General features: G+C 36.3%; 3 protein-coding genes across 3 annotated transcripts; 1 reads left to right on the forward strand and 2 right to left on the reverse strand.

Annotated features, from left to right (window-relative positions):
• Positions 3,050-4,625, reverse strand: LOC107642983 (expansin-A7-like). Its single transcript, XM_021123079.1, has 4 exons — positions 4,363-4,625; positions 4,053-4,248; positions 3,662-3,977; positions 3,050-3,529 (listed from the first exon to the last, which is right to left on the reverse strand). The coding sequence occupies exons 2-4, from the start codon at positions 4,216-4,218 to the stop codon at positions 3,217-3,219; spliced, it is 795 nt and encodes a 264-aa protein (XP_020978738.1). The 5' UTR covers positions 4,219-4,248; positions 4,363-4,625; the 3' UTR covers positions 3,050-3,216.
• Positions 4,746-7,182, reverse strand: LOC107642982 (PGR5-like protein 1B, chloroplastic). The gene is made up of 10 exons (XM_016346508.2): positions 6,798-7,182; positions 6,584-6,699; positions 6,396-6,492; positions 6,202-6,302; positions 6,016-6,072; positions 5,843-5,919; positions 5,618-5,669; positions 5,329-5,439; positions 5,144-5,241; positions 4,746-5,048 (listed from the first exon to the last, which is right to left on the reverse strand). Exons 1-10 carry the CDS (start codon positions 6,997-6,999, stop codon positions 4,979-4,981), a joined length of 981 nt encoding a protein of 326 aa, XP_016201994.1. The 5' UTR covers positions 7,000-7,182; the 3' UTR covers positions 4,746-4,978.
• On the forward strand, positions 8,538-10,103 carry LOC107642984 (leucoanthocyanidin dioxygenase). Its single transcript, XM_016346511.2, has 2 exons — positions 8,538-9,173; positions 9,258-10,103. The coding sequence occupies exons 1-2, from the start codon at positions 8,674-8,676 to the stop codon at positions 9,817-9,819; spliced, it is 1,062 nt and encodes a 353-aa protein (XP_016201997.1). The 5' UTR covers positions 8,538-8,673; the 3' UTR covers positions 9,820-10,103.

An 11,016-nucleotide genomic window follows, 5' to 3' on the forward strand; every position in this document is an offset into this window, starting at 1 on the left:
ATGATTGATCCCCAAAAAAATTATCAAAGATTTTTATATTTTTTTAAATTTATAGTTAAAAAAGAAAAGGGGAATAGGTTAAGAAAGTTTAATTAACTAGATGTTATTTGTATTTGTTCCTCAATCTTAAGGGTCGTTGAACAACGTTTTTTCCATGATTTGGAAGGATTTGAATGCATCTCATGCCATTTATATTCCGTTAGAGGGTGGGGGGAACTTGCATTTAGGATATGCAAGTCAACAAATTTAAGCATCAAAGACAAATATAGATAAATATAGTTCCTTTTATTATACTTTAATAAATTTAAATTGATTTTCGAACTAAATAATACATTTATTAATCAAAATTCTTTGTGAGTCTGCTATACCTTGGTATTACTTCCAACTAAGTATATATCCACCTGGGTTCCAAATAAGCATAACTAGCAAATCATCAACACCACTTAAAAAATTTTAATTAAATTTCAATCTATGTTGGTTTTAAATAAGGCATTATATAGTTTAAAACTTTAAATTAATATATTTTCAAAAAGTTAATAATATAACTTGTTATATTTTGTATTATATTAAATTATTCAATATTTACCAACATTGAAATTAATGTGTAAATTAGTTGGGTCAAAAAATAATCATATATTACAAGAATATAGTCGAGTTAGTAGTCAGATTATTAATCTAAATAACTCGTCGATTTTCTTCAACCAAAATACTTTCGAGAATTTTCGAATGATTTTAGATTAGTTTCTACAAGTTTTATAGGTTAATTCTCAAGATAAATATCTTCATCTTTTTGTGATTGTTAACAAATCAAAATAAAACAAATTCAAATATATTGAAGATAAGGTCTCAAAAAAAGCTTTAAATATGAAAAAAATCCAATATTATCCATAAGTGAAACACAGATTCTAATCAAAGCAATTGTTACCACTATTCCTATTTACCCTTAAGTTGCTTAAAACTTTTTGATATGCTAATAAAAAATATTCAGAAGAAAATAATATAAGAGGAGTGTTAGGAGATCAACAAGTTTTGTGATTTGTAATCATTAATAAGTTATTATTAGTGTTTTTAATGGTATGAGATTTTATTTAATAGTGTGAAATTACTCTTTTTTTTACTAATTAAGTGTTAACTAAATTTTAATAAAAGTGCTGGTCTCTTAGATTTTGTCGTAATGCAATTCTGGTGGGATTAAGAAAATAATGTAACACAAGATGTATTGAGTATTGAATTGGACACTCTATATTATAATAAAGTGTTCTCTCTCTCATGGATTACATGATGAGCACACTCACTAATCAGTAATCATAATATACACTTTGCACACTTGCTAAGGTACTGATTCTTACATAATGAGAGGTCCAAGTCCAAATTAGAAACAACATAAAACAGAGCTCATCCAAGTTGCGCTCATGTCACGATAGAAACTAAGGAAGATTAGATTTTAAAGACCTGAAAACATTTAATTTAGCTATGTTAAAAAAAATAAGATTGGAGACTAATTTTAGAACCAACTCTCTAGTTTATAAAATACTCAAAAGCAAGTACTCTTCCTTCTCATCATTATACAAACCCAACCAAAAATCAATCCATCTTGGGGATGAAGTATCTTGGAAGGCAAAAGGTTTTAGGAAAAAAGTCTAAAATGAAAAATAGGCAGGGATGATTTAATTTTTAACTTTGAAGAAGTGTGGGGTGATAATACTGATATAATCTACGGACCTCAATCATTGTCTCTTAACCAAAATTTTCAATGGGTTTCACAGTTACTTCTGATCAATGGTTACTGGAATTCATCATTTATTAACGCCTCTTATGACTCAAAATATACTCGGCATTAAAAGAAATCGAAGCCTAAATAAATTAAAGAGTGGGTTTAATTCTGTAAATTCTGGTTATACAGTTGCATTCAAATTTTTTCACGCCCAAATAGAATTTCTTCTAGAAATTTTCACCCAAAAGATAATTTGAAAATCAATTTGGTTCATCAAAGTTCCGGCAAAAGTTAAACTCTTTATTTAAAAAGCTATCCATGAAGCCTTCCAATGAATCAACATCTCAAAACTAGAACTCCCAATTTCTAAGCTATATGTCCTAAATACAAGAATATCCTAAAATAAAGCCATGCACTGCTTAATTAATTGTCCACTGCCACCAAAGATTTGAAAATGAATTTATCTACTGTAGAATCGGACCTCTAGCAGTGGTGGAAGAGCACAACGTTATACCTTATTATTGAAAATTCAACCCCCGAAGGAAATCCACAATTACAACAGCCTTATGGAAGATTTGGCTTAGTCGCAGTTAACTGGTTTTTGAAAAGGAGATGCAGCTACAAAAAACTGTTGCAGTAGTGAGAAATCTCGTTGTTAAACTCTTCAATGTTCTCCTCCAAAAACGAACAGAGTCTCACCGTCTCTCTTCTTACATCCCTTATTTTAATGTTTCCTTTTTGAGAAAAACTCAAATCAGCCCTGACAATTACCTCGAAAGACAACGAGGTTCCTGACAAAAAAAAATTTCAACCCGGTCCCTGATAAAAAAAACCAACCTGGTCCCTGACAATTACTTCGAAAGGATAACGAGGTCTCTGTGTCAAAAAAAATCAATGTTATTTTTTTTAGCACAGGTCATTCCCAAAAAAAATTATCAGGGACCGGATTAGGCCTCGTTGTCCTTTCGAGATAATTGTCAGGGGTAGGATGGGATATTCACTCTTTCTTTTTTGATGTATTCTTTTGGCATTTACATTTTTTATTGTTGTTGTCTAAATTAGACCATTTATTTCTTTTTTTAGAAATTAATAAAAAAAGTTTGCCTTTAACACAAAATAAAAAATAGCCATCTATTTTGATTTTTAAGATATATAATATAATTAACAAGCCTTGATGTAAAATAGTGCATATGTATTTCTTTGAGAGGAAGATAAAGAAGTCACAAGTCGCAACAACTGCACTTTTTTGTTTCAGTAGTCTTACTTCCAGCATGTCACCCAATCACTTATGGAAAAGACGACATTGCTCACTGATTACGTCTGAGAAGGGCAAAGTAACAAAAAGCAGCTGTATCATGATAAAATTTGAAAATTATCAATCAAACATCTTATCTCATCTAAGAATTTTTAAATATGATCTTCACATAAAATCATCTAATAAACAAGGGAACCGATGCGCTTGTGGCGACAGATTCAGACTTATTTAGTCACATTACATACATTTATCTGAAATTGGCAGCGGAGGAGTAAGTGAGTCCATAGTTCCAATTAGAAGGAGCAACATTCCATGCAATAATAGTCTCTTTAGTAGTGTAAGAAGTAACCCTGAAAGACAGAGACTGCCCAGCCAGAGTCGCAAACGCTTGGTACGAAGCCCCCCAGTTGTGGCTCATCTTAATCCATCCCGTTCTGCTTCCTCTCACCCACATGCTCGCAATGTCTCCTCCGCCTCCCACGTTCATCACATACACCAATAGCCAGTATCCATTCCCTTGGAAACTAAATCGAAGCCCTCCCTTTCTTTGGCATGGCACTCTAATAGTTAACCAATAAGTTAAGAGAAATATTTTACGTGGTAAAAATTCATGTGCAGTTATATTCATGTAAAGTTAATAATTAAGTCGACAATTTGGTCAAATTTATCAAATCATAAGCTTATTATTATACCTGCGGTATAGAATGGGGACTATGCCGGCCTTCCACTGGGCAATTTTCATGAAGACCGGCTTGGACAGGTCAAAATGGGCTCGCGGAGGGTTGCACCAACCACCGTCATCGGAGGGCTCGGACCAATTTGGAGGGCAAAGATTGGTGGCGGTGACTGTTGTGAAGGCCACGTTGTTATAGCATGCACTTGATTGGTAGCACTTTATCTGGTAACATGTCCCGCACGCATACCCGTTGTTGAACAACATTGAGCTCAATGCTGCCGTGTCCGTCCCGTAACCGCTTTGAAACAAATTCCCGTACCCACATGCTCCTCCTTCGAAGCCATAGTGAAATTAATTAAGATAAGCAACGGTAATTAAGGAATAATTAATTAAGATAAGATATATACCCATGGTGGCAGAAGCTGTTTCATCACCGTAAAAGGTAGCATGTGCAAGAGCCCAGCTACTTGGTCGAAATGTTGCCATTGCTACTTTTGACTCCCCCATGAATGTTGCGAAGATGCATGTAAAAGCAATTAGAAAGCAGCCACGACATTGAAGAACGGAGGCCATGATTATAGGTTGGAATTGTGCCAGATATTACTGTTCCTTAGAAAAGGAATGCAATGCGACCATGGTCACGGACAAGTACATCAATTCCTTATATATATAAAGTTCCAAATTCTTTGGACACGTATGTAGTAACTAAGAACTTGCCTTCGTGATCTCCACGAACATGGTGCCTCTAATCTTCCGAAAGTCAACACCACAATATATTGTCGTTCTTCTATTGTTTCCCGCCGCCACAATATTGACCTTAGGAATTAATTGATATTTAGTAAGTGAACTATACGATTTTGTTAGCAAGGATGACTCTTCCAGAATTCATAGTTATATTAAAAAAAGAGGAATATATATTATATTACAACCTGATTTTCTTATGAGAAGATAACGTGCGGGCAGGTTCCGTTGGGTTGTTTGGTGTATTTCATCCACCGGGTAGAGATTAGAAAATTAATTCTCATTAGTCAATGTAATAATTCTTTTAAGGGTTGTTTGGCACAATTCTTATACAGGGGAAGGGGAATTTGGAGTTGAACTTGATCGGCGACCGTCTTAATTAAGGAATAAGGATCCTGATTGCACTATCTCATCCAGTGGTGTATGAACAATTCTTGGTAATATATGCTACACAAAGCTCATATAATTAAAGCTTTCAAGTATGATAGTGGTGGCACATATTACAATAGTGATTTATCACCACTGTTTTCTGACTTGATAAAATTAGTCACTACCCATTTGTGTGTCTTATATATATCTTCACGTACTCCACTTAGGAACTGCTTCCTTCTGGTAATGTAATCAATCTTGTAGTTGAATCATACACCAATGCGGTACCACAGCTGAGCATAATGTTAATTTCGATTGTCAGACTAATTATCTATCATAAACAAATATTATTATATAAAATGAGTAAGTGAAATAGTGTTATACTTACTTTTCACATTTGACTTTGTTGGTGGAATCGCCACTTGAAATAGAAAGTATAGTCCCAAAGAATGAAGTATTTTCAGTACCACAGTTAGGACAGGGACCCTTCAAAAAACAAATTACTTTAGTTTATGGTATGGTATGGTATGGTATAACCTCAAAATATAAACAGTGTAACAGAAATTCTTGTACCTTTAGAATCAAGGAATCCTTTATAATAGCACTTGTAAGTGACTGAGCCAACCACACAATGAGGGGAACAGCGGCAAACCATGTGAAAATGAAACTAAACGGCTCTGGAAGCTGCATTCAACAATTAACAGTGTATGCATATAAGAGGAATCACTCTCAAAGTCTCAATTGTCTTAGCTTTGTTCATATTTTACTACAAAACCAATTCAGATGCTATTACAACCAACAATCAAACTGCATACAGCAAGCAATGGGAGAAGGGAGAAGGAGGAGAAATAAAAGAGCATACCTCTAGAAGATATGTGATCTCGAAACCAGTAAGGTCATCGAGGAAGAAGAACCTAACACATGAATTAAGAAAATTTGAGGCACTAGGAAATTATGCTAACCATGCCAACTATAAGCTGGTTTGTTTCAGTCCAAATGGAATATGTGAATTCACTATGGATTCTTGAAAAATCAAGGCAGACCAATAAGTTAAGTTGCTGGGACATGGAAAGAGAGTTATACTTACAATCCTAATGCAACCACAGTTGCTGGGACATTGAGCAGAAACATCTTTAAGTAGTCAACAGATAGGTCACTGTAAACCTGTCAATTGTAGTTACTAGTAAGGACTAAGGAATAAATAAGAATTTGACATGTGAAAAAAATGCATATGCATATGCATATGATAATGATAAGTACCTTTCTACTACGAAGACTGCATCGTGGACCCTCGGCCACAATCTCGCTCCCTTCCATCTAGAAAACAACAGTGGAATCACTGGATATGTACATCTAGTCTATAAATTGCAACTGTATTTCCAAATTTCTCTGCCAGAAAATAATCTACAAAGTGTTTCATCAACAAAATATATAGCTGTAGCAAACCTTTAGCCTCAATTTCAACTGGTCAAACTCCTTGTCGCTCAGGATTGGTTTTCCAGAAACATAGGCCATGGAAGCTTCCAAGAATTTTTGTTCATCAGAACCTACACGTCAAGAGGAAGTCATTCATGTATCATACTATTTTTATATCAGTAGTTCAGTATCAGGGGTCAGAAAATTAAAGATATGTTCCATACTTAGCATGACAACACTGCTCCCTTCCCACATGAGTTCTTCTTTTAGATTATCAAATTCCTCATTTGACATAATCGCCTTCCCCTCATAATAGAATGCCTGCTCAACAAAGCAGAAGAACAGGGGTGTTTCATAGGACTTAGGGTAAATTTTAAAGAGTTGTTAGGACTTTTAGAGGGGTGTTTCATACTTGGAGTGCTTGAAGAAACTCTTGCTCCATTTCTCCAACTGATCTCTTTTTCTTGTCTATGCTACAATATTGTAAGATTTTGCCATCATCAGTACCATCATTTTCTTCAACCTTGCCTGAAATGAAAGAGACAATTAGGAACAATAATCAACAGTGTTAAGACCAACCATGATAGATAGATAGATAGATAGATAGATATGAAACAAAAGAAGACCTTGTTGCTGATCGGCAGTGGCCTTGGGGGAGAGCATCAAGAGTCGGCGGCGGAGACATAAGTGGCGGCCACTTACTTGAACAAGGTGGTGGGCACCAAAATTAACAGAAGAGGAAGAAGTAGTTGAAGATATCGGAATGAGAGGTGTTGGGGTAGGAGCACGAGGGTGTGCCAATGCAAATGCTAATAACTTGCTAGCCATGGTGATGGATATAGTACTACTACAAGAAGATTGCAGTGTTTATGGCAGTGTTATGTGGAACCAGGTGCATTTGGGGAAGTTGGGAGGGTGGTTTTTGTTTGGACTGAGGGAGAGCGAGCTCAAAGATAAGGCATGAAGCAAACGTGTGGAGGGAGTTGAAACCACTTTATTATTCTTGGTTCCTTTCATTTCTTCAATTTTCTTCTCTTCTCGCTTCTGCTGTGTGAGACATCACTTTGGAACTTTGTTTTGATTCACCGTATGTTTTCTCTGACATGTCTTGTGACTTGTGGACTTCATCGTTCACCATGTGTCCACACACAAAAATCTAGCATTCCCTTTGGACCTGTCCACGTGGATGTGTTTTGAAGCAATGTGTTACCCACGTGGCCTTCCACAGTAGTTGCATCCTCCGTGGCTTTCAGTATCAATACACAATGAATCAAAGACAAAGAACAAGTATTAAAGGAGAGAATTTAATCAAAATCAAAATATTATTATAATTCAACACTTCTTAGAGCAACACTAAAGGAAAACGAATATCAAGATAATGTTGGATCAATGTAATCTAACTTAACCAGGATCCTCCAATAATATTGATCCCAAATAATATTGAAGCATGGTGACCTCCCCATAATTCTACAATAGTTGTACAAGAGTCAGAATTGGAACAACAAATGTAAATATGTGATTGTAAAATTCCATATTTAATTCTTGCTAATTGCATTTTGCTATTAATTCTAAAACAAAAGAGGTCTCTTTTGTGTATAGTGGAGTACTTGTCTATCCGTAAATCTATGTAGTTCTTGCAAGTGGTTCAAAGAGAAGTGCCAATTTTTAACGATTTTGACCATTGTTGACCGATGTGATTACAAGTCCGATCTTAATGTAAATTTAAACGGATCGATTCTCTAATTTATTAGATTTTTGGTTGAATTGACCACTTTAATCTGATTCTAATAACTATAGTTTATAATGAATGATATTATTATAATATTGAATTTGAATTTATTATTTAATTTAAGAGAAATTGATCACTCTTCCAGTAATACAACCACAAAAGTCTCTACTCTCTAATTAGAAATTAATTTCGTATGTTTATTTTTGCTCTCCATTGAAATCTTTTTCTCCTGGACTATCATGAATTAGCTACAAGTCTACAACAATATTACAGTATCAATGGGCAGCGGAGCATGTGGCTGAGGGTTTTGGTGGCACGCCTCTTACCGTATCAACCGTTCCTTTTCCATCCCCAATTTGTTTGCTTCTTTAAATTGTATATTTGGTTTGTAACCTTTAATAACCCAGATAATTTTTCTTGTTGGTAAAAGAAGAATCTTGGCGAAGAGACAGATGGGAAGGTTAGGCAAGGTTTTGTGCAATGATGATCATGCTTTAGCTGCCACCCAACCTTTAATGTTTGAATGTTGAATGTTGAGTGGCCGGTTGAGAAGTTCACGTGATAACTATCATAATCACATCATATAATAATATTATAATATGTCCCACACACTTCTTAAACTATAGAGTCACATACACATCACATTTGTTGCAATTGCCTTGAGAAAACTGAATGAAAGGGCGGGGTGTGTATATATAGACAAGATTCATTGCGGACAAACTCATAGAAGAACAAACGATTATTAGCACCTACCTAGATACATATAGGGTACAATGGCAACTAGGGTGGCTTCAAGAGTTGAAAGCTTAGCAAGCAGTGGGATACAATCCATTCCCAAAGAGTATGTGAGGCCACAAGAAGAGTTGACCAACATAGGTGACGTATTTGAGGAAGAGAAGAAGGAAGGCCCTCAAGTTCCGACCATTGACCTCAAGGAAATCGATTCTCCGGATGAGGTTGTGAGAGCCAAGTGCCATGAGACTCTCAAGAAGGCGGCGCAGGAATGGGGTGTGATGCACCTTGTCAACCATGGCATCCCCCAAGACCTCATCGACCGCTTGAAGAAGGCCGGGGAGACCTTCTTCTCGCTGCCGATAGAGGAGAAGGAGAAGTATGCCAACGACCAGGAATCTGGCAAGATTCAAGGGTATGGAAGCAAGCTTGCTAACAATGCAAGTGGACAGCTTGAGTGGGAAGACTACTTCTTCCACCTTGTTTTCCCAGAGGATAAGCGTGACTTGTCAATCTGGCCCAAGAAACCTTGTGATTATACGTGAGTAGTTTGCATCTTTGGTTTGATGAGTAATGGAACCATGTGTCATTAAATAAATATGTATACATGTATGTGTTTTTGCAGTGAGGTTACAAGCGAGTATGCAAGGCAACTGAGAGGACTAGCGACCAAGATTCTTGGGGCTCTGTCTCTTTGTCTGGGGCTAGAAGAAGGGAGGCTGGAGAAGGAAGTTGGAGGGATGGAAGAGCTTCTACTTCAGTTAAAGATCAATTACTACCCTATTTGTCCCCAGCCAGAACTTGCACTTGGAGTTGAAGCTCACACAGATGTTAGTTCACTCACTTTCCTCCTCCACAACATGGTACCCGGTCTTCAGCTCTACTATGAGGGCAAATGGATCACAGCAAAGTGTGTCCCGGATTCCATCCTCATGCACATTGGTGACACCATTGAGATCCTCAGCAATGGTAAGTACAAGAGCATTCTCCACAGGGGTTTGGTCAACAAGGAAAAGGTTCGGATATCTTGGGCTGTTTTCTGTGAACCCCCTAAGGAGAAGATCATACTGAAGCCCCTGCCGGAGCTTGTCACGGATGCAGAGCCAGCACTATTTCCTCCTCGCACTTTTGCTCAGCATATTCAGCACAAATTATTCAGAAAGACTCAGGAAGGTGTCCCTAACTGATGATCGTTATCAGATAATGATAATTATTAAGCATCATCATCATGTGTACCAATACCGAGTTTTTGAAGTTTGTCTATAATAATAGGCTATCCATGAGGCCTCTATTTTACTAGTTTAAGTTGGTTGGCTATTTTGGATTCTCATTTCTCTCTCTGTCTTTTGTTGCCATTTCCTCTAGCAAGGAAGAGTATTGATGTATTTATGTTTTCGGATTTGATTGATACAAGCTGTGGTACGTCATAATCCAAACCAATTTGGTAGGTATATTCTTGGCTTCTTGCAGTTTTTTTTTTGTTTTTTCTTTTTCTGGTGAAGTATGCTTTTTTTATTTCAAATGTTTGTAATAATTTATTAAGGAATCCAAATTTGTTTTTCCAATCTTGTCCTTCTCTTCCACTCGACCACTCTCCTTTTCTTCCTCCACTTTCATCGTCCACTCCTCATTCTTCATACACTAACCAGTAACACAACCCAATTCTTCTTCTTCTTTCAATCACCATTAACATCATCAATTCAATTCAATTCAATCACCAAATTCTTTTCCAAACCATTGACATTAGTAAGACATCATTTAAATATAATAATATTAAAGCTCATTTACAAGACCTCAAAAGCATCTTTTCAAGAGTAGATAAATCATAGAGCAGTAAAAACAATAAAAAAAATTTGCAGCTTCAAACACATTGATTTGAGCTGCCATGGCTCATCATAACTACACTTCACATTTTCAACAACAACATTTTTCTTGCAGCAGCAGCAATCAAACTATTTAATACACACACAAGTGGATGAAAGAAAAGGCGACAGTGGCATACTCTAGTTCGGCGGCGCCCCCGCAACACGTTGTCACGACTCTTCCCGAGCCACGTCTCCAATCGTCAGAGCCAAACGCGACCTTAGCACCATGATCTCCTCCGTATCCGACGGTGGCAAAGTGGAGAATGTCGTGGTAGGTTTGGAGATTGGAAAATTCGTGGATTTTTTTTCAGATCAATTAGACAGCTCTAGTCTTAGGCATTACAAATTCATTCAGACACCCAATATTTAAAAGTTTCATCAACTATTTGGTCTTAGCAAATTTCGAATCCGGGTGTACCTAATGCAAGGTATAGAAGATGACAACTTGACCAAAGTCTTCGTGCAAAATTAAATAGATGTTTTTTTTTTTTTTGGTGTACAAAAATTTTTTTTATGATG

Source organism: Arachis ipaensis, chromosome B05, assembly GCF_000816755.2.
Source record: "Arachis ipaensis cultivar K30076 chromosome B05, Araip1.1, whole genome shotgun sequence".
Classification (NCBI taxonomy): Eukaryota; Viridiplantae; Streptophyta; class Magnoliopsida; order Fabales; family Fabaceae; genus Arachis; species Arachis ipaensis.

What these genes read in the sequence shown, in the direction of transcription:
- LOC107642983 (XM_021123079.1), bottom strand. Translation starts at nt 4,218, where the DNA reads ATGGCCTCCGTTCTTCAATGTCGTGGCTGCTTTCTAATTGCTTTTACA. An exon ending in AACAGCTTCTGCCACCATGG is followed by an intron (nt 3,978 to 4,052) that starts GTATATATCTTA and finishes ATGGCTTCGAAG; the next exon opens with GAGGAGCATGTGGGTACGGG. An exon ending in GTCCCCATTCTATACCGCAG is followed by an intron (nt 3,530 to 3,661) that starts GTATAATAATAA and finishes GTTAACTATTAG; the next exon opens with AGTGCCATGCCAAAGAAAGG.
- LOC107642982 (XM_016346508.2), bottom strand. Translation starts at nt 6,999, where the DNA reads ATGGCTAGCAAGTTATTAGCATTTGCATTGGCACACCCTCGTGCTCCT. An exon ending in GAGCAGTGTTGTCATGCTAA is followed by an intron (nt 6,303 to 6,395) that starts GTATGGAACATA and finishes CTTGACGTGTAG; the next exon opens with GTTCTGATGAACAAAAATTC. An exon ending in AACAAAGTCAAATGTGAAAA is followed by an intron (nt 5,049 to 5,143) that starts GTAAGTATAACA and finishes CATTATGCTCAG; the next exon opens with CTGTGGTACCGCATTGGTGT.
- LOC107642984 (XM_016346511.2), top strand. Translation starts at nt 8,674, where the DNA reads ATGGCAACTAGGGTGGCTTCAAGAGTTGAAAGCTTAGCAAGCAGTGGG. An exon ending in AAGAAACCTTGTGATTATAC is followed by an intron (nt 9,174 to 9,257) that starts GTGAGTAGTTTG and finishes GTGTTTTTGCAG; the next exon opens with TGAGGTTACAAGCGAGTATG.